General features: G+C 44.3%; 1 protein-coding gene across 1 annotated transcript; it reads right to left on the bottom strand.

Annotated features, from left to right (window-relative positions):
* Positions 1-161: 161 nt before the first annotated feature.
* GPR137B (G protein-coupled receptor 137B) lies at positions 162-24,615 on the bottom strand. Its single transcript, XM_040552711.1, has 7 exons — positions 24,112-24,615; positions 15,348-15,397; positions 10,193-10,415; positions 6,276-6,425; positions 4,292-4,420; positions 1,785-1,909; positions 162-763 (listed from the first exon to the last, which is right to left on the bottom strand). The coding sequence occupies exons 1-7, from the start codon at positions 24,478-24,480 to the stop codon at positions 652-654; spliced, it is 1,158 nt and encodes a 385-aa protein (XP_040408645.1). The 5' UTR covers positions 24,481-24,615; the 3' UTR covers positions 162-651.
* Positions 24,616-25,974: the final 1,359 nt, after the last annotated feature.

Genomic DNA, 25,974 nt, shown 5'->3' with positions numbered 1-25,974 from the left:
TGTTTACAGCTGCTGAGAAGATACAATTTCTCTATTTTTAGAGGAATTCAGTGTTTTGAGACTGTAACTAGTGCACAGATATTATTAGTCTCCAATTATCTTGCCACATTGAGAAAGCAGTGATGATCCAGAGTAAATTGTGCTCCAAGAATGTAGTAATAACTTCAAAAGACAATATTTAATGGAGTTGACATTTTTCCCTTACAGGCTGTTATGTGCACGTAAGAATCCCTACTGTCATGCATTTGAGCAACCTTTCCATGTGTTTACAGTATATTCATCATAATCACATATTTCTAACCTAATACAGTGTAAAAATAAAAATACTTAGAAAATAATTGCCATTTACCTTCATGAAATTTGCTCCTTTAAAATGAGCATAAAATGATTAAATTATACCCTAACAACTCTATTCAAAGCCAAAAATATCATGGCTTAGAACAAGGTATTAATTAAACAGTCTTCAAAGTTTAAATCATTAGCTTACACTTTCTTAACCTGTGAAAAGCTTGTGGCAAAGACAAGTTCTTCATTTATCTGTGCATAGGAACACTTCTAAAAACCAAAGCGTGACGAAGAATTGCTAAGCTTTGTTTTTCAGAACATCTGTTTTAATATTGGAATGTCCTGGAATGCTGTAGTTGACTGAAGTTATATAGGGCTTGGCCGCTCTGTGTCCAGTGCTGCCTCTTGTTGGAGGGATCCGATGTAAGCCATGAAGCTGTTGTTCTGATGGCCCCAGTCGTAGTAGTCTGGAGAGAAGCTTAAAAAGAAAACAGAAATTAGCGACTGGCAGGGTGGTTCTGTAAATGCCTGGCTAGTTACTGTGTGCAAAATGCAGTTCCACAGGTGCTCTTCTCACACTGAAGTGCAAAATAAAACCCCAGCCACTTCAGGCTGTAGTTTGTTTCTTATCTGGCAAATATTTCAACCCAAGCATTCTTGACTCATTACCTGTTTCCTGATTCTTCTAGTTCAGTGAGGATTCTACCCTTTCTGCTTTGCTAATCCAGTAAGTGGTTGACAATATTAGTGTTGTACTGTTAGTGCTTCTACTCCATGCCAAATCCTATCGCTGCTATGGACCATCAGCGACAGAGCTAAACCTGTGTCTGCACACAAGGGGCCTGGATTTGGTCAGCAGCTCTGGTGTACTGGCTCTACTCCCATGAGTAGCATGAGGCTAAACAACCCCAACTCTCTCAGCCTTTCTTCAATGGAGAGGTGCTCCAGCCCTCTGGTCATCCTTGTGGCTTCCTCTGGACTTTCTCCAACAAATCCCTGTCCTTCCTGTGCTGGGGGCCCCAGAGCTGCATGCAGTGCTCCAGGTGGGGCTTCACAAGGGCAGAGCAGAGGGGGACAATCACCTCCCTCACCCTGTTGGCCATGCTGCTTTTGATGCAGCCCAGGATGCAGTTGGCTTTCTGGCGCACTGCTGGCTGATGTCGCGCTTTTTGTCCGCTAGAACCCCCAAGTCCACAGGGCTGCTCTCAACGAGTTCTCCCAGTCTGTGCTCCTGTCTGGGGTTGCCCTGACCCAGGTGCAGCTCCTTGCACTTGCACACACTTACACAAGGACACACCTGTTGCATCCTTGTAGTCTCTGTGGGGTCCTTGGATCCCTACAGTCATTCAGTGCTGCCACATCAGCTTCCCCCCCCCCCCCCCCCTATCATTTATGCAAAAATTGGAGCTTGACAATCTACATTATTCTGCAGTGTGTGGCTTCCTTCTCCTCCAGCTGTTTCTGCTATGGGAATCCAGGTACTAGCTGTTGTATCTTACCTGCCCTGGGCTCCCTGTGGTGCAATATTCCATGCCAGATCGTCATCGCTGTCATATCTGCGAGGGTTGTCAAAGAAATAAGATCTGGGATTGAAGCCATGACTTGGGACCATTCCTGCATTGGCCTGAGGGAAGGGAAACCTCAGTCAGTATTTGCAACACACAAACTGCTTGGTGCCTCTCTTCTAGAAGTTGTCACTGGAAATTTACCTCCTGGCTTCCAAGATAAAATAGGTCATTTTCAATTTGCTGTAGACAATAGAAATATTTTTGTATTTTCTGGTGTTTTTTTTTTTTTTTTCTGTACTACCATAGTGATAGTCTTGTGATCTTCACAGTTTTTCCTCTTCCTGCCTTCCAGCTAACAGATATGACTTATTTCTGAAGCCACCCTCCAGGATGTGTTCAGCCCGTCAGCTGAATTTTCTGTCCTGGATGCTTTATGCTTTTAGCCAGTTGGCTTGAAGTGAGCAGTAGGAAAGCAGCTGAGGAACTGCAGGACATTAAAGAATCTAAAGAGATTTGGTTTTAGTCCCCATCCCTGTTTGTAACCCTCTTCCTGCCATTCCCTCAGGAGCTGATCATGCTGAACATTGGCACCCTGCTTCATGAAACTGCAGCTGAAAGGCTCACTGGGACTGTCCTCAGCAATTTCAGTATCTACTCAGTGCTGTGAGGACCAAATACCAAGGAAATGTCCCTTGCTAAAATAGGGAATGAGGTGTACCTGTAACACCCTAATTTACAAAGCATTTTGCCTTTACTTCCCTATGAATCAAAATGGAAAGTGCACGAGATTCTAAAGGTCCGTATGATTCTGAAAACAGTGCATAGGGACATCTAGGACCCAGCTGAGCCTCTTTGACTCATCCACTGCTTGTATCTCCAGGGAACAGGATTCCTTGCACCCATGGATAAGCCAGGATGATGTCTTCCCCTTGGCCTTCAGTAGGAGAGCAGTTTAACCTCCTGCTGTATTTTAGATGTTAAGTATTTTTGACAGAAATGAACTAAAAATAGGTCAATTTCTGTCATCTCCCCATTTCCAACATTGGTCTTGCTGAAGCTATGGCAAGGCAGAGGACCAAGCACTGCAGTTACCCTACGGCAGCACCAAAGCACACAGGCAACTCGCGCAATCCAGGCTGTATCATCTGTCACGTGGAGTTTTACATTGAACAGTGCTGAAGGCAGGCTGCCTCTACTCAAACTTCTTGTTTCTGAAGTCCTGAATGAAGCATAAAACCAAAGCACAACTGTTCATTGGTAAGCTTCCTTATCACAAATAAAGAACATTTTGGATTTCTGATAAATCAGAGTTAAGATTTTTTTTATTATTATTATGTACCTAAAAGAAGGTTTGTTTTAATTCGAATCCCATGCTTTCTGAGCAAGTATTTTCTACCAAGGAGCATTTTCTACTACTTACCTGCTCTAATAGTCTACTGACCATGTTAGACAAAGTCCTGTGGCCCTTGGTCTCCCTCTTGTGGCCTATTTGCATTGAAGTTCAGTTTTGCCTTGCTACAGAGCCGCCTTGGTTTTCCTTTCTAACATCGTTTGCAGTTCTCTCTGAAGTCACTTTATAGAAGAGCAGCACCAAAACTAAAACGTTTCATTTCTTCTCTTTGCAGTTATCCTGGCTAACTCCTAAGCAGGAGCTGGTCTGGGATTTTTCCTTTTTTTTCTTTGATGGACACTGGCTAACAGGTAAGTTTCTAGTGTGAAATCAGTATCGCAGGCGAACAGTAAGAAAGGCTTTATTGAAGTGAGGGTTTGTTACTTCCTCACTCAGTTTGGCTTTATCATTCTCTCTGAAATTTATGTGTTAGGATAAAAACCATGGTTTCCTCTAAAAAAAAAAAAAAAAAAAACATGAATTGCTTCTCTTCCACGTGAATTTACCATTTATGTTTTCCTTGGGGGAATAGTAGCTGTTGACTGGATTGGCCTACAGAAAAATTACCTAGGTAATCCTAGTGCAAGGCTGATATTCCCCATGTACCTGTCAACCAGCATATAGGAAACAAAAATGGCAGCTAGTGCTTACTGTGGCTATTGGCTTTTGACACAGAAACAATTCAGCAGGCACAAAGCTTGAAGAATTCAATCTATTTCATATATGCCATTGAACAGTTAGCACAGAATCATTTTCACAGCTCTGTATGTAACGAGAGATCCCAGGTTTGAATAACAAACTGACTTCTTTTTCACTGACTCCAGTACGGTGCCATATTAACCCAAAAGGAAGCTGTCCCTAAATTTACGATTACTGTTTCTTAAGGTAAATTGCCCAAGAAATACCCTTTCTTCTTGGTAAATATGACGAGATTTTTTCATGAGGACTTGGCATAACAAAGTGGTAAGACTGGGTTGCTTTTATTCTGCTGAGGACACCTTAGAAAAGATAAGTCAAAACATCAAAAAGCAGAAGTTCCTTCAGAAACTGAGCCCTCCAGACCTGCCAGGACATCACGCTACCAAATGTTTTAACAGATTTCACTCACTAGATCTTTTGTAGGGTTTCGGACACGGAAGAAATACACCACCAAGGAAGTAGGCAGGAGCTCCCAGATGAAAAGGATCACTCCGAACACTATGTAACCTGCATCTCCCAGCTGACATTTCAGATCTGCCTGTTGAGAAGTCAAAGAGAAAAATGTTCACAAAAATTGCGGCTTGCTTAGAAGGTGCAAGAGGCAACATGTCTTCTTATGAAGACCTATACTTAAGTGGCTGAGCAATGTGCCCAGAAACTCTATCCAGTAAAGCTGGATTAACCTGGTTAATTATTAAAGGAATACTAAAAAAAAAAAATCAATATTCTATGTTACTGGGTACATGATTTCCCTTTCCTTCTACCTCCTCTCCTCCCTCTTTCTCATCCCTCTATCTTTTCGTCAGGAAAATCAAAGTTCAGTGGATGCTTGGCAGGCTAGGCTCTTAGACTGGGAAGAAAGTGATAAAAATGACATAATGGGAAACTAGTTTTCTAGTCCTTTCCAAGCTGGGAATAACACATGAAGGAACACTCAATGCCCAGGTCTTCAAGGGCATTGCTGGCAACGTGACCTTTAAAATTCATGCTTGGATCCCTTCAAATTGGTGCATGTTTTTAGCTTGAATAACCATGCTGTTACTCTAGCATTAGCTTTGAATACCGCTCTAGATTTCCTTCCACTGTTCACCATAGTTGCAGAGGGCAAATCCTGTCCTTTTGTGTGCTTTGTACAGAAGAAAAAAGGGCAATGTTTCTGACAGGTGAGCTGAAGCAGTGCCACAATATGGCCTAAAGCATCTCAGTCAGCTCCCTAGTAACAACCATGGCCTCCAGCAGGGAAACTGGACCCAATACTCTGGCCATAGATTTCCAGTCCCTGCAAGGGGTCAGCAGCAGCCACTGCAGGCCACAGTAACAGGGAGGTAAAAGTTGGATTCGGGAGGTGAATCACAGCCTAGTGCCCTTCCATTCAAAACTTGGGTCTTCTAATTACACAGAGTGGTACCACCTAGCTGCTCTCCTCTTAACCACACAGCAGCAGGGGAGATTAGTGATCCCCTGACAAACCCTGCTCAGGTAACTCCTAATGAGAACCTCTGGGCAATCTTCCCCTGCTGTTTACCTACATCTTATTTACAATTTTATCTACTACTCAACAAAAAACTGATAATGGCTCCAGGTTTGCTAGGCTAGCCTGGCACTACGAGGTGCCTGAATGGCTGGGAACACTGCTTCTGCTCAGCAGGTGCTTGCTGGGGTGGTGGGATGATACCATGTGTCTGGGATTTTGGGGCAAAAAAATATTTATTCATGGTCCAGACCCAGGCCTTCCATTTTGCTGAGCCTTGACAGAGATGGAAAACTACTGGGACCTACCTACAAGCTTCAGAGTAGAGAAAGGAGTTGGATGCCCACATTTCACAAAATTCGAAGAAGAATCACCTGCTTATTTCCTTCAGTTTTTTTACCACTCCTAGTTTCCAATCTGAATTGTCATTTTAATTGATGTCTCAATTAAAAGTTGAGAGGAATCATAGTCTGAACCTAAACCTGCAGAAGGTGTCACGGTACTGACAGAATTATGGTAAATAATAACTCCACAGCACTAGATGGCAATGGGAGAACTGACAATGACTTTAGAACTTTGCATGTCAGTGGAATCAAGCACTGTTTTTCTCCTCCACCACAGTACATTCTTTCTAATGAACAAAACACCTGTGTTTTTTTTTAATAAAAGGATTTTTTTTGAATAAAATCAAAGTAAATAAAATACACGCTATAAAAGATTGATTTAATTAACAGTTTTTCTTTCAGTAATGTTTTTTCCCTCCTTTCTTTGTATTCCTAGAGCAAAACAATCCTAGTGCATCAAATAAAAGAAAAAAAGCAATAGAATTTTAATATATTATTGCCTCTTGCCATATCATTTAGGAAATCAGCCGTCACATGCAGAATGAGTTTTTCTCATTAGCAAATATTTTCATACTTGCCTGATCTGATACGTTGTACCAATCATAATCAAAAGAATTGACTTTCTTGGTTTGGGAAAATGATAAGATGAACAAATTGTAACAGGCTCGTGAGGTATAAAGTAGTATAACAGTCACTCCTATACTTGTCACCTGACACACAGATGAGCCCTGGAAGAGAATTAAACATAGGTTATTATTTATATAGGAAGTTGACAAGAACATCGCTTTGCATGGACTTCAAGGGGTTGTCATGCTACTTTGCCTAAGGAGATTGATTTTCTCTTTCCCTCTTTGATCAGCACATCCTATACTATGTGTATTCCTATATTTTACCAGCATGGTGGTTTCCAGGGAATGGTGGCAATTCCAGCCCCTACCAAGATGGGCTGTGACTAACTCCTGTGACTGTTGTATGAATACTATTTTTACAGCAATGACAGTGCAAGAGAACAACACTTGGTATCAGATGGAGCAGGAGAAATCAGCTTCCAGCTGTGCACTAGCTATCGAGCATCCTATATCAGGTGCTGACTACTAGCATGATGCAATCTTACATCTTTTTACAACTGCTTGCTGTGCACCTATTTCCCCTTCTAAGTACTGAGCAGATCGTAGGAGTCAGCAGTAAAACACAGCCCAGACAGGAACAGAACATCCTGCCTTACCTAAAGTCAACACGGAGGAGACAAAGAGGAAGCACAGCCTACGGGCAGAGTGACCATGGTAGGGCAGGCTGGGAGTGGGACACTGGGCACAAGGGGAGGAACGAGACTGCAAGTGTGGAGTCAAGACAGCTCCTGAGCCCTGGAGAAGGAAATGGTCGAAGCAAAGGTCAGAGCCTCATCCAGTGCGAGGAACAAGTGTGACATGACATCCTGACCACTGTACGCGGGATGCAGGGGGCTGAGGGATCAGCACAGGAGTTGCTGCAGCAGCACCAACTTCCAAAGGAAGGAATCAAGGAGCCATGGCTACAGGGAGCAGTGTGAGACTGACTGTGGAGGCAGCAGATGTACCAAAATGGGACTGCCTCTGAAGGAAGAAACTCGATGTAAATTCTGTGTGCAGTCAGCTCTGCAATAGTGCTTTTCACAGTCAAAAGAGGAATGCTATAGAGAACCACGCTGCAGGGGAGCAAAACTCCTTGCAGCCATTTGCTTCACTAGCCCTGCCCTCCCTGTCCTGGCAGAGACCCACACCATGCAAATGGGCTCCTCTCATCTATGTGGGACAGAGAAGCCAAGAGGGAAGCTGCTCCTCCTGCCACAGGACCTCTCACAGCAGTGCAGGAGACAGGCGGGCCTACACCCTGTCCCCTCCACTCAAACGCTCTGCTTCCAGGTCTGCAGCCCAGGAGCAGAGCTCCGGAGAGCTGTGGCAGGTAGAGCACAGACATAACACAACAGGCTGCTGAAGTGTCAGGGAAAGTCACCGAGTCACCACGTCCTGAATCCCTGACCCTCAGGGCCCCTCTGCTGTGCTGGCGGCTGCTGTCCCTGCGGCTCTGCCAGCCAAGCTCCTCGGCCTGGGTCATCCCCGAGGAGAGTCAGTAAAAAGGAGCTCAGCGACTTGCCAGAGAAGCATGCAGGAAACGAGCGTGTGTGTTTTCCCAGCAAAAAACACCGATTCAGAGAACGGTCAGGCTCAGGGGTGTTACAAAATCCCCAGCGCAGTCAATCTCTCTGACCGACTTCCCGCTCAAAAAGGCCAAAACCTGCAGCGATGTCGGGAGCGAGCCGGGCGCCTGCTGCTGTGTGGGAATGGGATCCAGGCACCCGGCACGCAGCGGTGAAAGCTGTGGCGAGACGAGCGAGCAGGCAATGCCAGAAAGAGGAAACGTTTGCTGGGCACTTCTCTGTTCTCCTCCTGCACGAGCAGCAGCGCTGCCATGGAAACCCAGGGTAAGCGAGCTCAGGGAAGCTGCTGACGGGCACCATCCCCTTCGGTGGTGGCGTTCAAAAACAGAAGCGAAGAGCAGAATGGGGTCGGCATTTCCCTATACCAGTTTCCCCATATGGCTGTCGTTCTTAAATAAATATGCTTTCTTTAATAGCTGAATGTGCTGCAGCTTTAGCAAACTCTGCCACCAAGTGCAAAAAAAGGGATCAAATTGTCCTGTTTTCACTGCCAGTCAAAAATATGTGGTGGCTTGGGGAAGGGGGATCGCAGAGATACGAGTAGAGCCAGAAGGTGTCCCTGTAGAAGACTGGGAGCCCCGGGCTGGTAGTGCCCCAGCACAGGATGCCTCTGGCCAGCAGAGAACCGACCCGAGTCGGCACCTCACGGCGGGGCCACGCACCTCCCTGGTGCTGCCCGAGCCATGGCTGGAGAGCCAGGTCCGACCCCACACCGCATCAGAGGGTGAATGCAGCATCTCCAACAGTGATTTCACCCGTGGTCAGAAGGTACGTGCAGGCAGAAGGGAGATGCAAATAAAAGGCTGCCGGTACCTATCCCTATCTACACGCACCCCGGACATTATCTCCGGTGATACTTCTGTCGTATCACCGCAAAGAAGGGATTTTTCTTCTTTAGCTAGTTTTTTCAGCACAGCGGTCACAGATTAAACCAGGATGTTTTTTCACCGCTGGCTCCAGCCTTCTGTATCCCAAAGTAAGTGCAGTGAAATCCTATTGTAGCTCCCCAGAGGGACTCCCATCTCAGGTCCGCAGAAAAGAGCAAAGCGCTCTTTAATTCTCATTTCCACGTTCAGACTTTCATCGGCTGAGTGTCCTGTCTTTTCCGCTTCGCAGCAATGCTAGAGTTTGTTTGCTTTTTGTGAAATAGCTTGAAGTAAAGAAGATCGGGTTCCCAGCAGAAGGAGGAAATGGAACAAAGTAATCCACCAAAGCCTCTTGTAGGTTAACACGGCTTTGTTACAGAGATTTACGCTTCTGTGATTTGCAGCAGTAGAAAAACTTTTCTCACTAGTAAAAATAATCCATTGCCCATGCCCTTTGGTCAGCAAATGACAGACTTGAAAGTAACAAAACAAACTAAGCTGTGTTTTTAAATCTTCTGTTCAGCCATGGACTTTCAGTTGTTGTGCAGTACCGCCAGATTTGATTAAACAGGATAAGTATTCCTCTCATCTGATTAACTAAATGGAGAGATGGATTTTATTGTAAGATTTTCTAACTAGCAGCTGAAACATACATTTTTGGAAGGTTTGTTGTGTTAATGCTCTATTGGTTAAACTAATAACTTACTTTAAGATGTAACCACGTACTGTGAATACAAAGCCCTGTGTCATTATGCATAGATACAAAACATCATCACTGATTTTATGACAAACACTGCTACCTTTTATCACATGATGTCACCTATGAAACCAGCCCTTTGACCAAAGCTGTGAACCTAACGAAAATTCTTGAAAGAACATTTTGTAGAGTGATAGGAGATTTTTCCTCCTTCTCCCCACCTGGATGAATTTCTAATGCATTAAGTCTTCTAAAACATATTCTTACTATCTGTAGGACAGCATGCAAATTTATGAAGGGAGATTCATATTCCTTTTTCTGGCTTACATTCAGCACGCTGCTACCTTAAACATTTAAAATAATCAGTCAATAATTTGACAAGCTGATCCTGAAGTACAGCCCACCTCTATGTAGCAGTACTGAAATGAAGTGGTCATCGGACATGGTTCTGGAGAAAGCAGTATCCAGCTGAAGAACAGCTGTGAGAAACTCCAGCCAGTAGGTCTGTAAACTCTGTCCTAACGACAGGTATTTTGGGGTCTCTGGTGTTAGCCAAAAGCACCCTTGCTACCACTTAGTATTTAATTAATTTATTGAGCAGGATGGACAACCAAGTGTAAGCTGTGAAGTCTAAGGCCTCTAGCTCTTGGAGGATCAACAGAGGTTTGTGCCTTCGCTTTGCACTGCCCACGTCTCTCAGCAGGTACTTTAAAAGGAACTGAAAATGTACCTTACCTTGGACTCCAAGTAAATGTTGGCTAAAGACATCTTGGAAATCTTATACAGGCAGATGGAGAGTGAAACAGCGCACAGCACAAACAACGTGTCATTAATTGCCACCCGGACAGAGACAATGACTTTTCTCTCTGAGTTCTGTGTCCTCACCAATACTGCACATGTTAAATTCACCAAGAGGAAGAGGAGACTTATGAAAAGAGAAGCCAGGTAGAGGGGCAACCTGGGAGAGTGAGGAGAAAACAGTTTTAGCGACATCATTCAGCAAGTGTCAGTCATGAGATGGAAGTTGCACTCCGAGCACTGAAAGCCACACTTGGGCTGCCACGGCTGACAGAGTGACCAGCCACCCAAGGCAAAATCAAAGTGCTCTAGACTGCTGGAGAGATGAACACAGCTCTTTTCAAACCCTTTTTTTTCTTTTTTGCAGTTATAGAACAAGCAGTAGGTAAAGAAACTAATGTCAAGCAACAAAACTTGGAAAAGTGTTTGCAGCAGAAATACAGTGGCACATCTTACAAATCATTTAAATACACGTGTACTTTCTTAAGGCATGCACTTCACATACAGCACAAACCCTCTGACTATTTGCTGACAGGAGAAACCTCACAAAAGGTCGAGTTGGTTGGAATGGGAGGTTTTGATCCTGGTTTTACTACATCATCACTGCCATGAAAAACATCGCTGCCAGTCTTTGTAGACAGATTTCACATTAAATTAGGGAAATGTAGAAAAACTCTGAGTTATTGGATCCCCGGCATCTTTTTCTGTCCCTTTTCCTAACTATCTTGGTTATGGGCAGCCTCTTGAGAGAAATTTAAATATGCACTTTGATTGTGGGTTGGCATTTTGCCATCTATGCCAGGCAAAGGGTTTGTTTGCACAACCACGGGAGCAGAGCTGGAACAGGCATGTGTCAGGAGCCTAGCAGTTGGACTGGTTTTCCCCATTTGCTTTTTTTCCTACCTACCCAGCAGTGATACCTGCAATGTAAGTATACCATACTCAAGTATACCATATACTCAAGGAAGGCTGCTTCTCTTTACTCCTACACACAGCTGCAGAGTTTTTCATTAAAAAAAAAAAAAAAGAATAAAAAGAAACATGTTTCCATTTTAAGTGTTTGCTTACTTCATTATCATTGTTGACCGAGGCAATTTCTGATAAGGTTTATAATCTATAGTCACAGAACATGAGGTTTTGGTCACAGCCCTTCATGCCTGCTGAGAATCTTGAATTTGGCTGATAGCAAACATACAGATCGTCTCTGAAGAATCAAATTTATATTGTTCAAAAGTACTTTTGCCCAGTTACGATAATTCTCTTTCACACATTCATATCATTTTAGGACAGTACCAACCCAGCCACAAAACACAAGCGTAGCTGGCTTCTTTTCAGAGGGCAGGAAAGTAAGGGGTACACCTTTGAGACCTTTTAGATGTGTAACAGGGAGAACTGAAAGCCTGTAATCCTCTGCTTGTGTTTATGAATCAATGCCCTTCTTCCCAGCTCTATCTGGCAGTGAGCAAGTCTGCTGTCTTTTCCTTGCCAGTCATGGAAATTCCCTCTGGGGGGGGAAGATTGTGCTCATTCTTAATCTTCCAGGGCAGGGCTCTGTTCTTAGGATACACAAGTACCTCACAGTCCTGAAGCTTCTCCTCTCTCACACGGCTTCCTTTGGAGGATGCAGCTCCTAGTTGAAGTGGTGGAACCTTTACAGATTTTATTAATATTTCAAAAGTCTTTACGTTATGGTCAGGTGTCTTCCTTTCCTTGCCCTCCCACAGCCTATTTGCTCCCCCCCCCACCCGTATGGTTCCCCCATTGCAGTGCAAGTAAAATGTATTTGTGGGTTTGGGGCTGAGGAGGAAAGATATGCCCTTACACACTGCCTATGTGTGGGACAGTAAGTACGCGCAGTCTTCGTGCTCAGCTTAGTCAGAGGGACCTTCTGCTTCAGTGCAGCCTGCATGCCCCAGATGCTGGCTCACAACCAGCAAGGCTGAGAAGCTTCCAGACCGTGCTCCTCTTTGACAGGTTTTAGCCAAAAAAACACCACCAGCAAAGCACTGTCATGCTCTCATGCCCACACACTCCCATATGTACCAGTGTGAGCTGTCATGGCCAGTCGGTTGTGCAGCTCTTCACATAATGAGCTTCCATCCCCCTTATTAACATGATGTGGCTGTTTTGACAAAGGAAGCATTGTTGCTGAACCTCTGAATAAGCACTGATGGAGATGTAGGCTGTGTCTCTCCGGGCAGTTTTAGGGTCTCTGCAGCTGCAGAAAACATTACAGCCTCACTTAAAGGCAGAATGCGTCCCTACATTTCAACTACATGGGCACCTACAAGGAATAAATAAGCATTTTTTTTCAGAAAGCTGGACAGGAGAGGTGCTTCCACATTACACCAGCAACTGTTCTAACAGCCTGTTGTGCATAATCCCCATGCTGAGGCTAGTCCCTTAAGAGGAGCTGTGTGTAATCTGGCTTGGCCAGGGAAGGCACATGTCAGGTTGTTCTCTTTGTTTTTTTTGTGTCAGGCTGGATGCACCTCTGAAGTGTTTCTTTGAGCTTAACACCAAACTTCAGCTGAATGCAGTGAATTTTGCCTTGTTTAATGAGAAAATCTGTGTGAAACTACTACATTCTGTATGTGGTTGCCTCAGAAACCATACAGCGTCTGAGGCTCGTGTCTACAACACATGCACACACAGCAGAGCAAGCCTCATTCAAACCCAGGGACTGTAAGAACTCCCCAAGCCCAGGGAGATGCAGAAGGAGACTGTTTAAATATGAAGCTGGGCTAGCACAGGCTTGGCCGTGAGATCTTTTGCCACAGTGACTAATATCATGAAGGCTATGCTGAGTAAAGCTTACTTAAGGTTCTGGCTCTCTGGTAGGATTGCATCAATTTTTCCCTTATCTGAAATGATTCTGATTTCCGAGACCTTTGTCAACATACAGACTGCAGCCCTACCTCTCTGCTGACTTGCGTATGTTGCCATTATCCATTTCTGCCATGCTACAGAAATGACAACATCAGGCAATATGGTCTGCCACTTATTAAAAAAATGTGAAAAAATCAAAAAGAAAAGAAGAAAAATCAAATTCACTAAGTATAAACTCCACCCTTGTACGAAGGCCCAAATCATCCATCTTTCACTAGCCTGTTATAATTAAGATACAGGACATCTGCTGCAGGTGTGTATGTATTTACACCACTTCAGCTGCCCTCTATAAGAAAGGAAATGAGGTCGGCTTCATTTATTAGGCTCTTTTACACAGGCTAACCACATTCATGCTAATCGTTCTAGATATTAAAACAAGATACTACTGTAGTCCTTTACCAAGAGAGCTGAATAAGAGGCAAAAGGCTAGACCAGATCCAAGAGTGACCTGTGTTAGAAATGCAGTAGGCAAGAGCCAGGGAGGGCATAGATCTGTTGAGAGCAGAGTAGTCTGTACATGAGAAACACTGCCCACAGTAATGTGGTCACTTCATAGACACTGAACAAATATCACAAGCTTAGAAGCTCCCTTTGCTTGAAGAAAGAACTTTTCGCGCATTTTTTATAAATAAAGCCTTGCCACAAATGCTACTAACAGACAAGGTTCAAAGTCTCCCTCTCACCTTTAAAGACAGCCAGGAACATGTTCACAGAGTTTCCCTATACCAGCAGAACCTACAGCTCAGGTGTTGTGCAAAGCCTTCCTCTTTAGTCCTCCTGGCTATGTGTACCATCAGGGACAGGCACGCTCTGTCACTTGCGATGGGGGCTGGATGGTGTGTGCTGTGCTTGTCTGCCAGCCCACACTCCTGGATTTTCTTCTCACAGAAACCAGAGCCCAAAGGGGGATGAAGGTATTTGTATGCCGCAGTGCTCACCAGGGAGCATCTGGCTCTTGCCCCTTGAGGTTTGGGACGCAGCCAAGGTATGCGCACAGACCCACTAGCTTGGAAGCATTCCTGGGGCCACCAAAACAGATGCAGCCTCTCTGTTCTCATCCTCACTGTTTCTGCATCAGCCGCTCGGAGTCCCCATCCCTCAGTCAGCCTCCACACCTTGCCTGTCTCATACCCTCACTGCTCACCAGCTGCACAGCTCACCCCAAGCCTGCTCTCATTGTCCTGCCATTCTGCCAAACATGTCTCTCACATCTCTGTCTCTCATGTACTTACTCCAAGTGATAGCTGCTCCAGCTGTGTCAAAAAACAGCCAGGTAACACACAGTCCAGGGCAAGGACAATATTAATGTCTGACCTGTTGATACAGCACCACGTTCTCCTGAACAGTCAGCAAATAAGGGGTCAGATTTCAGTTGCAAATTACTCTGCTTTCCTATCCTGACTTCAAACTGTAAACTTTTGTTTAGGAAGGAGACAACCTCTCTTGCTCTCTCACCCTAACTAAATAAAATTGCCCCTGACTGAAGGTTTTAGGCATTGCCACAGTAAACATTAATTTATTGAGCTCTTCCTCAGCTTTCTGGACATTTATGCCTTTCAGGGAGCTTTCAGGGAACACCTGACAATCCCTCCTGCTCAAGCAAGACCCCAAACAGATCTCACCACTTAAATGCAGAGCTACCATAGCCTCAACTCTAAGGAGTTGTGGGAAGCTATCTGTGAGCTCGCAAACACACCATCATGTTGAACCCGTTCTCTCTAGCTCCTTCCCTTCATAACACTTCTCTCAGCTTCCCAAAACTTTGGAGTCTTTTATTACCACTGACCTCACTTCTGGGCTGAGAAATAACCAGTCTCACTCTTTCCTATCACAATGAATACATCAGCCTGCTACCTTTACCAAAGTGCTGGATCTGGATTCACCTAACATGCAAAGCTTTTATTTAAGAACACATAGGCAAAACAAATTTTGTAGACAAATCACCAGGGTCAACATTTTCTGCTTGTATTTGAAATATTTGCCTTTGGAATATGTGACTGTCTGAAAATGGTGCTTGTGTTGGGAAATGACACAGACTTTGAAAAGTCAAAGAAAGAAGATGGCCTCAGAATCATCATCATAAACACTGCTATTTAAATATGAGTAGCAGAGATATGAGCACCACAAACTATCAGAGATGCAGCGTTTCTCAAAGTACATGGCTACTTTTCTTTACCATAACAAATATTTGCACAGTTCTTACCTGTATTTCAGTAGCTCTGGGGAATATTTTGATTTAGCCTTGAAAATCACCTGCAAAGCAGAAAAATATTGCATCAGACCTAGAATACACGTGAGTAAAGAAAAACACTGATCCGCAGGAATCCTGCCTCACACGTCACGTGAAATGTAATGATAGGTTTCTTTACACAATAGATTTGCATTTATGGCTTATCTGTGGCAGGCAAGCTATAAACAAAGTATTAAAACCACTCAGCAAGAGATTATGATGTACTTGTATACAAATTGTATCCACCATTATTTTTACTTATTCTGGCTTGGGAATAAGGTTTTATACCGGCTTTTATACAAGAGCCAGTATAATCAAAGAGGTAAGTAATTATTAGGCTCTTACACATCCTATCAGTACGTCTCTCACACGCACCAGCTCATGCTGGCTTATGGGGTCAGATGCTTTAATGACATCAAAAGCTCACAGTAGTGCCCTGGCCTGAAATCGGGTATGTAAGGTTGTATCTACGTTGCATTGCCAGAAGGATGCCATCGAGAACCAAAGGAATTGTTTTACTCTGAGGTTTATTTGGCTTCTACTGACCGTCTGCTCACTAACAGAGCAGTACATATTTTTACAGAGAGAGCTCAGGCAAAATAGTTACCTTGCTGAAACGGAAGAGACAAAATACTGACACATTTTCCACAACGTAGGTAGGTGGTATCAGTCACAGGTGTTTAACCACCATCAGAAATTATACAAAAATATATTAGCATATTTTGTATCTTGTTTATTAAAAGCAAATGTAGGTAAGTACCACTGCTTTTTCATAAGCTAACACGGTTACTAAACACAGTCAGTTTATAAAACTTCATAAAGGTTCATTTAAGCTCAGCAACCAACACTGAAGCCCACTGGTTGCTCAAATTACCAAAAATCATGCTACATGACTTTCTGTCGGCTGCTTCCTAATTGATTTCTTCTCAAGCCACCCTGCCTTATCCATTTAATTTGGTTTTGCATGCCCTTTAGTGCAGCTTGCATAATACTTGCTATGATTATCATGCTTTCCCAAGGAAACAGGAATGGCATGATCACTAGGTATGTACAGGCATGTGTCTGGCCTGACAACCTGTTTATCTGTCCCCCCACTAATCTCAAAATACTCTGGTCAGAGAACAGACAGCAAAATAAGTGTCAAAGACACAATCCTTCTGTCACCCTCCTGTAAATCAATGACCCAACAGAAGTAAGGGACCCCTCTAAGTGCATCTGATGTGAGGAGAATCCTGCCTAATAACCCCACACATCATATGCAGGTATGGGAGGCTGCATAGCAAAGCACCACAAGAAGTGCCCCAGTTATGGAAGCAGCCTCATTCACAGCTCAGAGTCAAGCATGAGACACAGATCTGGAGAAAATCAGGCTTTGCTTGTTCCAGCGCTCCTGGAACAACTTGTCATTTAACTGCTATTCACCACAAGCAGCTGCCTTGACTTGGAAATTATTTTTATGACACATCGGTCTGCTTAGGACTAGCTGAACCAGCAGAGAGGACTGAGCCTTTCAGTAGGCCTTTTAGAAAAATAACAGCTGAGAATAAAATTGAAACGCTGGGGGACAGAAACCTCTAAAAATATTCTGCAACCGTTGACACTGTTTTCAAGTAGTTAACATCTCTGGCAGTATCCCTTATAGAAGATTTTGGGGATTCATTCTCTAAATTCCTAGATCATCAGTTCTCACAGGAATTCAAGAACATGTTTTATGTTGTTTTACTTATTTGCTACCTAGAGGAGAGGTATAAGAGGCTCGTGAATGTTCTGTGTTCCTGTGGTGCACAAAGAGGAGCTGTCAGTCTTTTAGAGAAGAGTTGGGGTTCAAAATCCTTTCTGTATGCTTTTTGTACTAGGTATGTTACCTACCCTGTTTATTCTGGAAAACACCATGGGCAAGTGGGGAGGGAGCAGATTCCTGAGCTCACTGAAATTAAACAAGTAAAACTTGTCTCTAGGGCCATTCCACAATCCTCACCTGTGCTGAGTAGCACTTACTCACCCATGCTGTACCGTTAATTTTGACAGGAGGAGCACTGAACAGAGGTGTTCAGAGCCTGTGCAAAGAACTGCACGAGACAATTCACGGTGGGCAATGAGTTGTGCTGGGTCCACAAAGCCTGGGAAGTTCACAAGTTCCTGAATGCCATCTCCTGTGCTTCCCCAAAAAGGATCCATCCACCCCTATCATGTCACAGAGAGCTACTCTCATGTCAAGCACTCCAAGGCTGTCCCACTCAGCAAAGGCTCCATGGCTAACTTATCAAAAACCAAGCGTGACGTTCCTGCTGCTGATAAAATGCACAGCAACATCTCCAGATGTGAGGCTGCTGGAACAGCTGTGCTATTGTGATCCTGCGTTTGGTGGAGCTGTCCCAGCAGGCAAATGCTTCTGAATTCTATCAGAGCAAAATGACCATTAAGAAAGAAAATTGATACTAAACAGAAAATGGATGCTACATAGAATGAAAGCTTTAGTACAAGGCACGGGCATTTGTACGAAGTCACTGCTAAACAGAAACACAGGCAGCCATGTTCTGCCACCTTTGCTTACACTGATGGTGCCTTATGTCATGAGGAACTTTGCTGGAAGCGGGATGACTGTCACAGGATAAAGGGCTGTTCAGTGGCAGTAGGGATGTCTGAAGCTGATCTCAATATACCTTAGATGTGTGGGTGCAGCTCTTTGTGTTTAGCACTCATTTAACTCAAGAGGTCCCTGGAAGAGAAGACTGGTTGCTCAATGGCCCCTCCCTGCAACAGTGTTGAGAAAGCTTCCAGTCAGTATCTGAGTCATCTTAGCAAGTCTTCCAGCAAACCAGAGCAAACCAGGCTTTTCCTATGAACAGATTAAGCAGCAAGCAGAAGGCAGACTTTTAAAAAGAGGCCTTTCAGAGAACCCCAGGACGAATAGGAACCAGGAAAACTCAGTGCAATTCCTTGCTGATTTTCCAATGTCCAAAGGGCTACTTTTTCTTCTTATTTTTTTTCCCTTTCCTTTTTTTTTTTTTTTTTTCTTAAGGAGAAATTCCTTGTTTTGACTCTTTCTTTTTTGTTGAAGGATTGGAAACCTCAAATGAGATTCTCACACTCCCTCCTCTACTCCCCTGAGGTATATGTCTGGCATATAAAAGGGCAGCAGTATGAAAGGACTCCAAAAAAGCCCTTAATACAGCCAGGGAAAATTCCTCTGTCGCAACAAGTGATGTAAACAGCTGACCTTAAAGGCATTCTACCAGCCCCCAGCAGCAGAGCTGGGGATGGCACAGGAGTCCCTCAGCAGCTTGGCTGCAGGGAGCTCTGTGGAGCTGCTGGGCAGGCAGACAGGGCCAGGCTGCTGAAACTTCAGGGGGTTCCAGCTATGGGTAATGAAAGCAACATCAGGAACCACTCTGGGCCTGTAAGTATCAATGAAACAGGTGTCAAAGCCAAGTTACATGCTCCCAGAACAAAAGAAAAACTAAAATAAAATCTCACTGGACCCATTCTCAATTCATGCTGATTTAACTGAGCTGATGTGAACACTGGCACAAACCTCCAGCATACCTCCAGGTCTGGCTGATCAATTCACTTTTCCAGGAGCCTCAGCTCACCACAAAGCCTCAGGTATGTGCTAAGTGCTTGCATATGTCTCAAGCCGGCCCTCTGCAGAGGAATGAAGTTCAGCTTTATTTACCAGTCCTCGTTTCAAAGAACTATACGTGGAGCACAGCATGTTCTTTTCCTTCCCAGCCCTTTTCACCGCTGCCCCTCTCTCCCTCTGTCACACTCTGTGCAAACGTCTTTGCACCCTGAAAATAGGCCACAACCTCCCAGAGCTCCTCACCGTCAGTGTGTACACCTCTCCTCTGCCGTGTATTTTCCAGTCCCAGGCCCATCTTGCTTTCTCTCTCCTTCCCCCATGTTCGTTCTTTCATGTTAGATGTTCCTACATTTGGACCAGATCCCCCCAGATATGCCAAGTTCTCCCTCTACTCCCTACACCCTACCTGCTTTGTAAAGCCTACTGACAGGAGCAACAAGACCCCTGCCAAAGTCAGCCTGAGGTGAGCTGGCAGAAACAAGGGACAGGGACCATCGTGGGGCTGGCGGCCACAGCAAGCTCTCATCTGTACTTTCCTATCCAATTATCATCCAAACCAAAAGATGCCGTTCTCCATGTCAGATGCTGAGAGCCAGCCAGTCTGCAGTTTCAATTTGTCTCCTACAGATCCAAAGGGTAATGTTTTAAGCCAAACATATTTGCTGATGCTTCACCATCTCTAGTTGGACTCTTTTGTAGCTCTGTGTACATCTGAAGCATGCTGCAAATAGCAAGCTTTATAAAATACAGTGTATTAATATTTATTAAAAAATAAACACTTCTCCTAAATAAAAAGCTCTCTCTGTTCTCTCACTGGTGGTATTACTGTTAAAAACCTGTCCAGAGTAATTAGAGCATAAGAAGGCCTCTTAATTTCCTTCACAGATAACACACATCCCCGTTCCACCGAGATACAGGCTTTACCCCACCCTGCCAGGCACTTCCAGCATGGCCTGCTCCTCTCTGGACTGCCTTACTCTGCACAATTTCTCCTCATTTGAAAGTCCCTGATGTTATCAGCCCTGCCTGGGAGGCAGGGTAAACTCCTCAATCCAAGTGCCAGAGAAAAGGGAAGATGGTTACGGAGGAGGACGGAGAGGTAAAACCACCTACCAGCCCTCCTCCGGCTATACAGCCCCACAGTTCTTCAACTCAGCACCACCTTCTTTAGGTCCTGGAGAAGTTCCCAACCTAATGGTTAAACCCGCAGCCCACCAAGTGGCTCACTGTGCCTGGCCACAGAGGAGCACCGGGATTTCCAGCATCACTGATGGCTCACAGCCTTGACCTTGTTTTTTGAGTCTGTAACCCTCCATGCTAGCCTGCCTCCTCCTTCGTTTGTATCCTGCTCCCCAGGAAAATGTAAAGCCTGAAACAGAGCAAAGTGAAGAGAGCCCTTCTCTGCCAACCTCCATACCAAAAAAGACAACTTTTTATTTTATTTCCCAGAGCTTCTTTAAACTTCTGCCCTCGGCGCTGACTGTAAAGCCTGAGGACTCATCTCAGTCTCCTCCTGTCAGGGGCAGGGAAGAATGGGAGCTTTGGCTAGGCAGGACGTAAAAAAAAGACTGCTCGAGTCCTGGGATCCTCGCTGTCTGAATTCAGCTGAAGTGGAAAATATGTTATTTGCCCATGTGCAGCCTTTGCTTTATTAAGCAGCCAAAATACACCCATGGGAGGTGCAGGTGTGAGGCAAATGTATCTGTGGGCTTTTCGGTCTCTGCAGGTGGAAATGCACACTTCAGCTCTATCTGATGGGTTGGGGATGGATCTCATCTTCACTCGAGATTTACTTTAATCATTTCTAAGGAGACAGAGGGTTATCCTGAGAGGGTAGTTAACATTATTTTTCTCCTTTAGAAGACAGGAGGATGAATTTATAAATTCATAGACTTTATAAACTAATAAATTCTAAGAAATTTATGTTTCTCATTAGCAATCACATGTATTTGCTGCAGTATGTGATTTCTGAGAGCAGGTAATATTACACAAGCCTTTTCTACAGCACCGTTTTTATTCTGCCATCAAGACCATGGTGAAGGACCCTGAACTTGGCTCTCAACCCAAAGAGTAACTCTCAACTCTCAGGAGTTGTTCTGAGTCAAAACTATTTTGATTGTAGCTTTTCTTTTGGCTACAGGTCCCCCGGTTTAGCAACCTGCCCAGTGCATTAGCTTCCTCTGTATCTGCTGATGGTGATGCCCAAGGCTGGGAATAACCCCTGCTGTGCTGACGCCATCTTGGCTTATTTGTCTTCCTACACGTAAGAAGCAGTCCAAATTTGTGTCCTCATTGCTTTGGGATACCTATTAAAAAGAGAATAGTTGTGGCTAACTTTCTGTCAAGTTCAAAGGTGCTCATTATTCTAAAAAATGCCCTCAGGCAGTTGCCAAATGAGTTTCTCTGTTGGGCCAGGAGCACTTGCAATCTTTTTGGAATCATTTCTTCTTCTCACCTCTGCATCTCGAGGTTTTCTTAGCAGTGCCACATTTAGAAATGCTGGGTGCTGGGCAGCAGGTAAACACCTGCAAAGTCCTGAGACCCATGAGGTCTCTCCCTATACTCTGTCCCCATACCACACGTAGAACACTTTTTTTCTTGAAGCTAAGCATCAGTTAAATAGCATGGCTTTCATGCAACAAGACACAGCTGCAGACTTTTCCTTCCTTCCTTCTAGAGAAAAAAGGGTAAATGTTGCTTCTGAACAGGTCTGTGAAGTTATAAGGTATTACTGAAAACAAAATTCTCTCTCCCCACCCCTTTCACACTAGTTCTTGCTTGCCTACTGTGGAAAGCTAGATGCACATTAAACATATAGTCTTAAGAAGATGCTGAATTTCAAGCCAAACCACCTTTTAATGTTTAGAAATAGAGAATTAATAACAGTGAATTAAAAATACGTGCACTGATTCTGTGTCCTACATTATATTTCTACAGTGGCTGTGCTTATATTTCTTAAGGCTTTGTTTTGGCTAGAGAGATATTTGAGATAAGACTTCAATGGGAGCAACCAGCTCTAAAGCAAACAACACTGCTAATAATATGCCGGTCTACAGTGGCTCACAATCTTTAAAGATTATGACACACAGCACAAACTCTGAAAGTCAAAGCAAATAATGTTTCCAAAGCCTCACAACAGCTCTTCAAGACAGGTAACTATTAGGTTCTTTTATACAGGGGCCCAGAGGAAGATTGTGAGGACTCACGGTGACAAAGCAGAAATTGTGTCAAAGGCAGAACCAATAGCCTTAGCATTTTGTGTGTTTCCAACTAGCGTCTCATACTTCCTTAGTAATATCAGGCAGCAATGCCAAAAATAAGTTAAAAGGACATATCTGTGCGTTCCGTGTGCTCCTTTCTTACTTCGTCCACCGACAAGAGGAATCGGTTCCTCACAGCAATCAGCCACTCGGAGCTGGCACCCTAATGCACAGAGTGCAGCCTGCCGTGCGTGCTCTGGGCTCCCTTCAGCCTTGGCTGCTCTTGGGTGAGGGCCAAGATGCTGCACTCTGCCTCCAGACCTCCACCGCAGCCCTACCTGCGTGTCTGAGGGAAGAATCTCACTCAGGGCTATGGTTTAGTCCCGGCTGCTGTGATGGTGACGGACTGCGTGATGATGGACGTTTGCCCCTGGGGAGCTGCACCGTTCTCAAATGCCGTGGGATAAAGCATAGGTCATTACATGCCTGAGCCAGATTTGAGCAGCATGTAGATGAAAGGTTCCTGTAATCCTTTAATGCATCTCAAGTCCTGGGGAGCGGAGCGGGTGAGTTACAGGCATTTCAGCCACTGAATCCAGAAAAGCAAACCTAAGCGCACAACTATGTACGTTGTTCTAAGTATGTAATACCCTCTGCAACTCAAGTGATCCTCTTACAGCTTTCACACTTCCAATCCCCGCTTTTTCAGCTCTGGGAGAGCAGCTCTCACAAGCAGCCCGATCTCTACAGCCTGGCTGTTCAGGACTCGCAGGCCTGTATCACTACAGGGCCCCGGTAAGCGCTGCAGGCACTCCAGAAGCATCCAAACTCAGGCACTGAGCTGGTCCCACGAGGGGCACACAGCAACACGCAGAACATCCCGAGCGCTGCCTGGGGGTGCCCCGGGGCTGGCTGGTGCTCCCCTGGCCAAGTCACCCCTGCACTGGGAAAGCTGCCCTTGACAAGGGTCAGCTGAGGGCAGGCTGGGCTTCCTGCTCCGGGCACTGTAGTGGGATTGAGGAGATACTGAACCCAACCCCTGCGCTCCTGCGAGCTTCTTGTGAGATCTCGGGCAAGCCCAGCAGCCTTTCTGTGCCTCAGCATGCCAACATCCCGTCCTGCAGCCCAGTGACGAGATACCCAAGCTCACCATAAATACTTCCAAGCAAATCTAACTGCAGCAACACGGAGCTCTGTGCACCCTAATTCACTTGGCTTCTTAGCTGTCTGTAGCACAGATATATTCTCAAGGCCCCTTACTGATACAGAGAAACTGTTCCCTTCACCCCCCTACATAGCTAATTCACCTTTACATCACGGTGTCCTTGAAACAGAGGGTGTATGTACCTCTGTACAGCAACCAGCACTTACCGGGGCCCAGACTCACTGCTATTTTTAATACAGATCATTATAGGAATGTAAGCCTTCGACAGGACTCGATCTACACTTTCAATTGTTGATACACAGAACAGAAATCTCACTGAGAAATATTTTAGTCAACTTATGAAAAAATGAGGGGGGGTGTTTGCCTGCAAAATTACAAATTACAATTCTGGTAGCACACAGAGATCAAGGTCTGCTAAGCCAGGAGGCTTCTGAGGTTTAATAACAGCAATAAGAACAATAATAAAGAATAATAACAGAACGGCATTTTGGTTATCCGGCCTTCAAGCTCTCCTGTACGTTTTTTTCCTACCTTTAAATCAAATGACACCTATTTAATGGACAGTAGATATATTATTTGCCATTCCTGAAATGATCACTTTAGGCTCCCGTCTCACTGTAAACTGATCACTCGCACCGAGATCAAAAGTTAAAATTCCCAGCTAAATAACTTGAAATATGCTTTTTGCCCTGCCAAAGTACATTAGGAAATTACATCTTTCGCACAAATCTTACAAAACAATGCTTTATCATTCTGTCAGATTTAATCAACCGAATATCTGTTGCTTACCTGTGTGAAGTAAAGATTCATCAGGGTCAGGGTGAAAAACTGGAGGCAGACTGGGAAGCAATAGAGAAGCCAGAAGATGAAGGGGCTGAGAGAATTTGCTGTGACAAAGTCTTTGAAGTAAAATGAAAAGAGCACAGTCCTAAGAGAGGCCCAAAACAAGCACAGAAACAGAAAGACAGTCTGGTAACTGAACCTCTTGTGCCTGTAGTGCAGGACCAGCCAGAGCTGAACGTAGATGAACACAAAAAGAAGTGAATAAAAAACAGTATATACAATGGTCAGGCCCAACTTCACATACGGAGGGACAGCTGGCGTCAGGGTCGGCGGAAGGGTGTCATTTTTCAGTGGGTCCCACTCAGGGGCCTCCATTTGATATCTGGAATCGTCAGAATTATTTATTAAGTTTGGCTGCCGCTGTTGCCTCCTCCTCCTTCTCCTTTCATCTTCCTACAGCATAGGAATCAAGAAAATGAAAGAAAACAAGCTGCACTTCCTCTTTGGCAGCTCACTGTGGGCTGGTAGCACATGATCACAATTCAGAATGATTCATTAGGACTGCCTTTGTCAGCAATTGGCAGGGAACAGCTCAGAAAGCTGCCCTTTGCTGATGTCTGTGCACGAATCTCTACCATCCTTAGGAAAGAAAGAAATGCACCAGTCCTTAAGTGGTTTGCTGCTGATTTATTTTCCTACTGAAAATAATCTGGATTTTAAATATTTAAGTAATGTTCTATTTTCTGTAAGAAGCAGGTAATGAGCATTTTCCCAGTGACAGCCACATGCTATCTTTGTAGGATTTTTCGCCTTGTTTCACATTTAACAAGTACTTTATTTAGCTGCATTTTATTAGGAATAACTTTAAGCCCCTAACCTCCTCATGAAATTCAAACTACTGTAATAACCTGTAACAGTTCAGCTCTGCATTGCAGAAACCTTTGTGTTTATAGCAAAATGCAAAATTTGCACAGCATATCTAACACATCTAATATCTTGTTTTTCTTCTAACAAAAGACTTTTAATCAGAATGGGAAAAAAAGCACATAAGGCTTCCAAATATGCTGTGTACGGGAACAAATAAAACCCCCTAAATACCCAAATTCACCAAAGCATACATGCAGCTACAGGTTCTTTTCTTCTTGGTTGTTGCCTATTTGTGCCATCGCTGTGGCAACAGCTGACCAGACATGCCTTCTCCCAAGCGTGCAGATGTGCCCTTGGGATTAAGTCTATAAATTAATAGGTGCTATTGCAGCCTGCTGGGTTTGACTCACGGGGTGAGAAGCGAGAACTGAAACTTAGTGGTTTAGATCTTTGCAGCATGGTGGAAATGCTTAACGTATCTCTAGGTCATGTATAGCGTCATATACAAGTGAATAACAAGTTTTCATGAGAGATAACCATACAGCGGCAGGAGCGCTGCCATGATCTGTTCTGTTCTATCATTTATAGTAAGCTGACTACAAGAACTGCTTTGTTACCTGGAACAATCCCTAGGGAGGACCCCAGTTAAAAAAAGGTTTCTTCAGTGAAAGAGTCCGTGTAGGAAAGGCTAACACCATGTTCAGGACAGGGCAGGGAGATGCTGATACTGGCACAGAGTACTAACTAAGGTAATTATTTAAATTATTAATGCCTTGCCATAACAGGGATTCAAAACTACTATTTTGTTGAAAACAGCAATTATTATAATTGTGCTTATTAATATACAGTGCATATAAGTTTGGATAATGCCTTCAAAAGACTTTTAAGCGAAGCCCATCCTGCCCTAAAAATACCCACACCGGCCACTTAAAACTATGCCCCAAAATCCACGCTTAGGTACTGAAATATACGTGGTTTGATTTTAAAGGTGCCAAGCAAACT

This window comes from Cygnus olor, chromosome 3, assembly GCF_009769625.2.
Source record: "Cygnus olor isolate bCygOlo1 chromosome 3, bCygOlo1.pri.v2, whole genome shotgun sequence".
In the NCBI taxonomy this organism is placed as follows: Eukaryota; Metazoa; Chordata; class Aves; order Anseriformes; family Anatidae; genus Cygnus; species Cygnus olor.
The sequence above is the reverse complement of the archived record's forward strand: the minus strand, read 5'-3'. Positions and strand labels throughout refer to the sequence as shown.

Bases quoted from the DNA above. Each gene is read 5' to 3' on its own strand.
- GPR137B (XM_040552711.1), bottom strand. From the start codon at position 24,480: ATGGAGGCCCCTGAGTGGGACCCACTGAAAAATGACACCCTTCCGCCG. The intron at 6,426-10,192 runs GTAAGGTACATT...ATTCTCTTCCAG, and splicing joins ACATTTACTTGGAGTCCAAG to GGCTCATCTGTGTGTCAGGT. The intron at 764-1,784 runs GTAAGATACAAC...TTTCTTTTTAAG, and splicing joins CCACAGGGAGCCCAGGGCAG to CTTCTCTCCAGACTACTACG.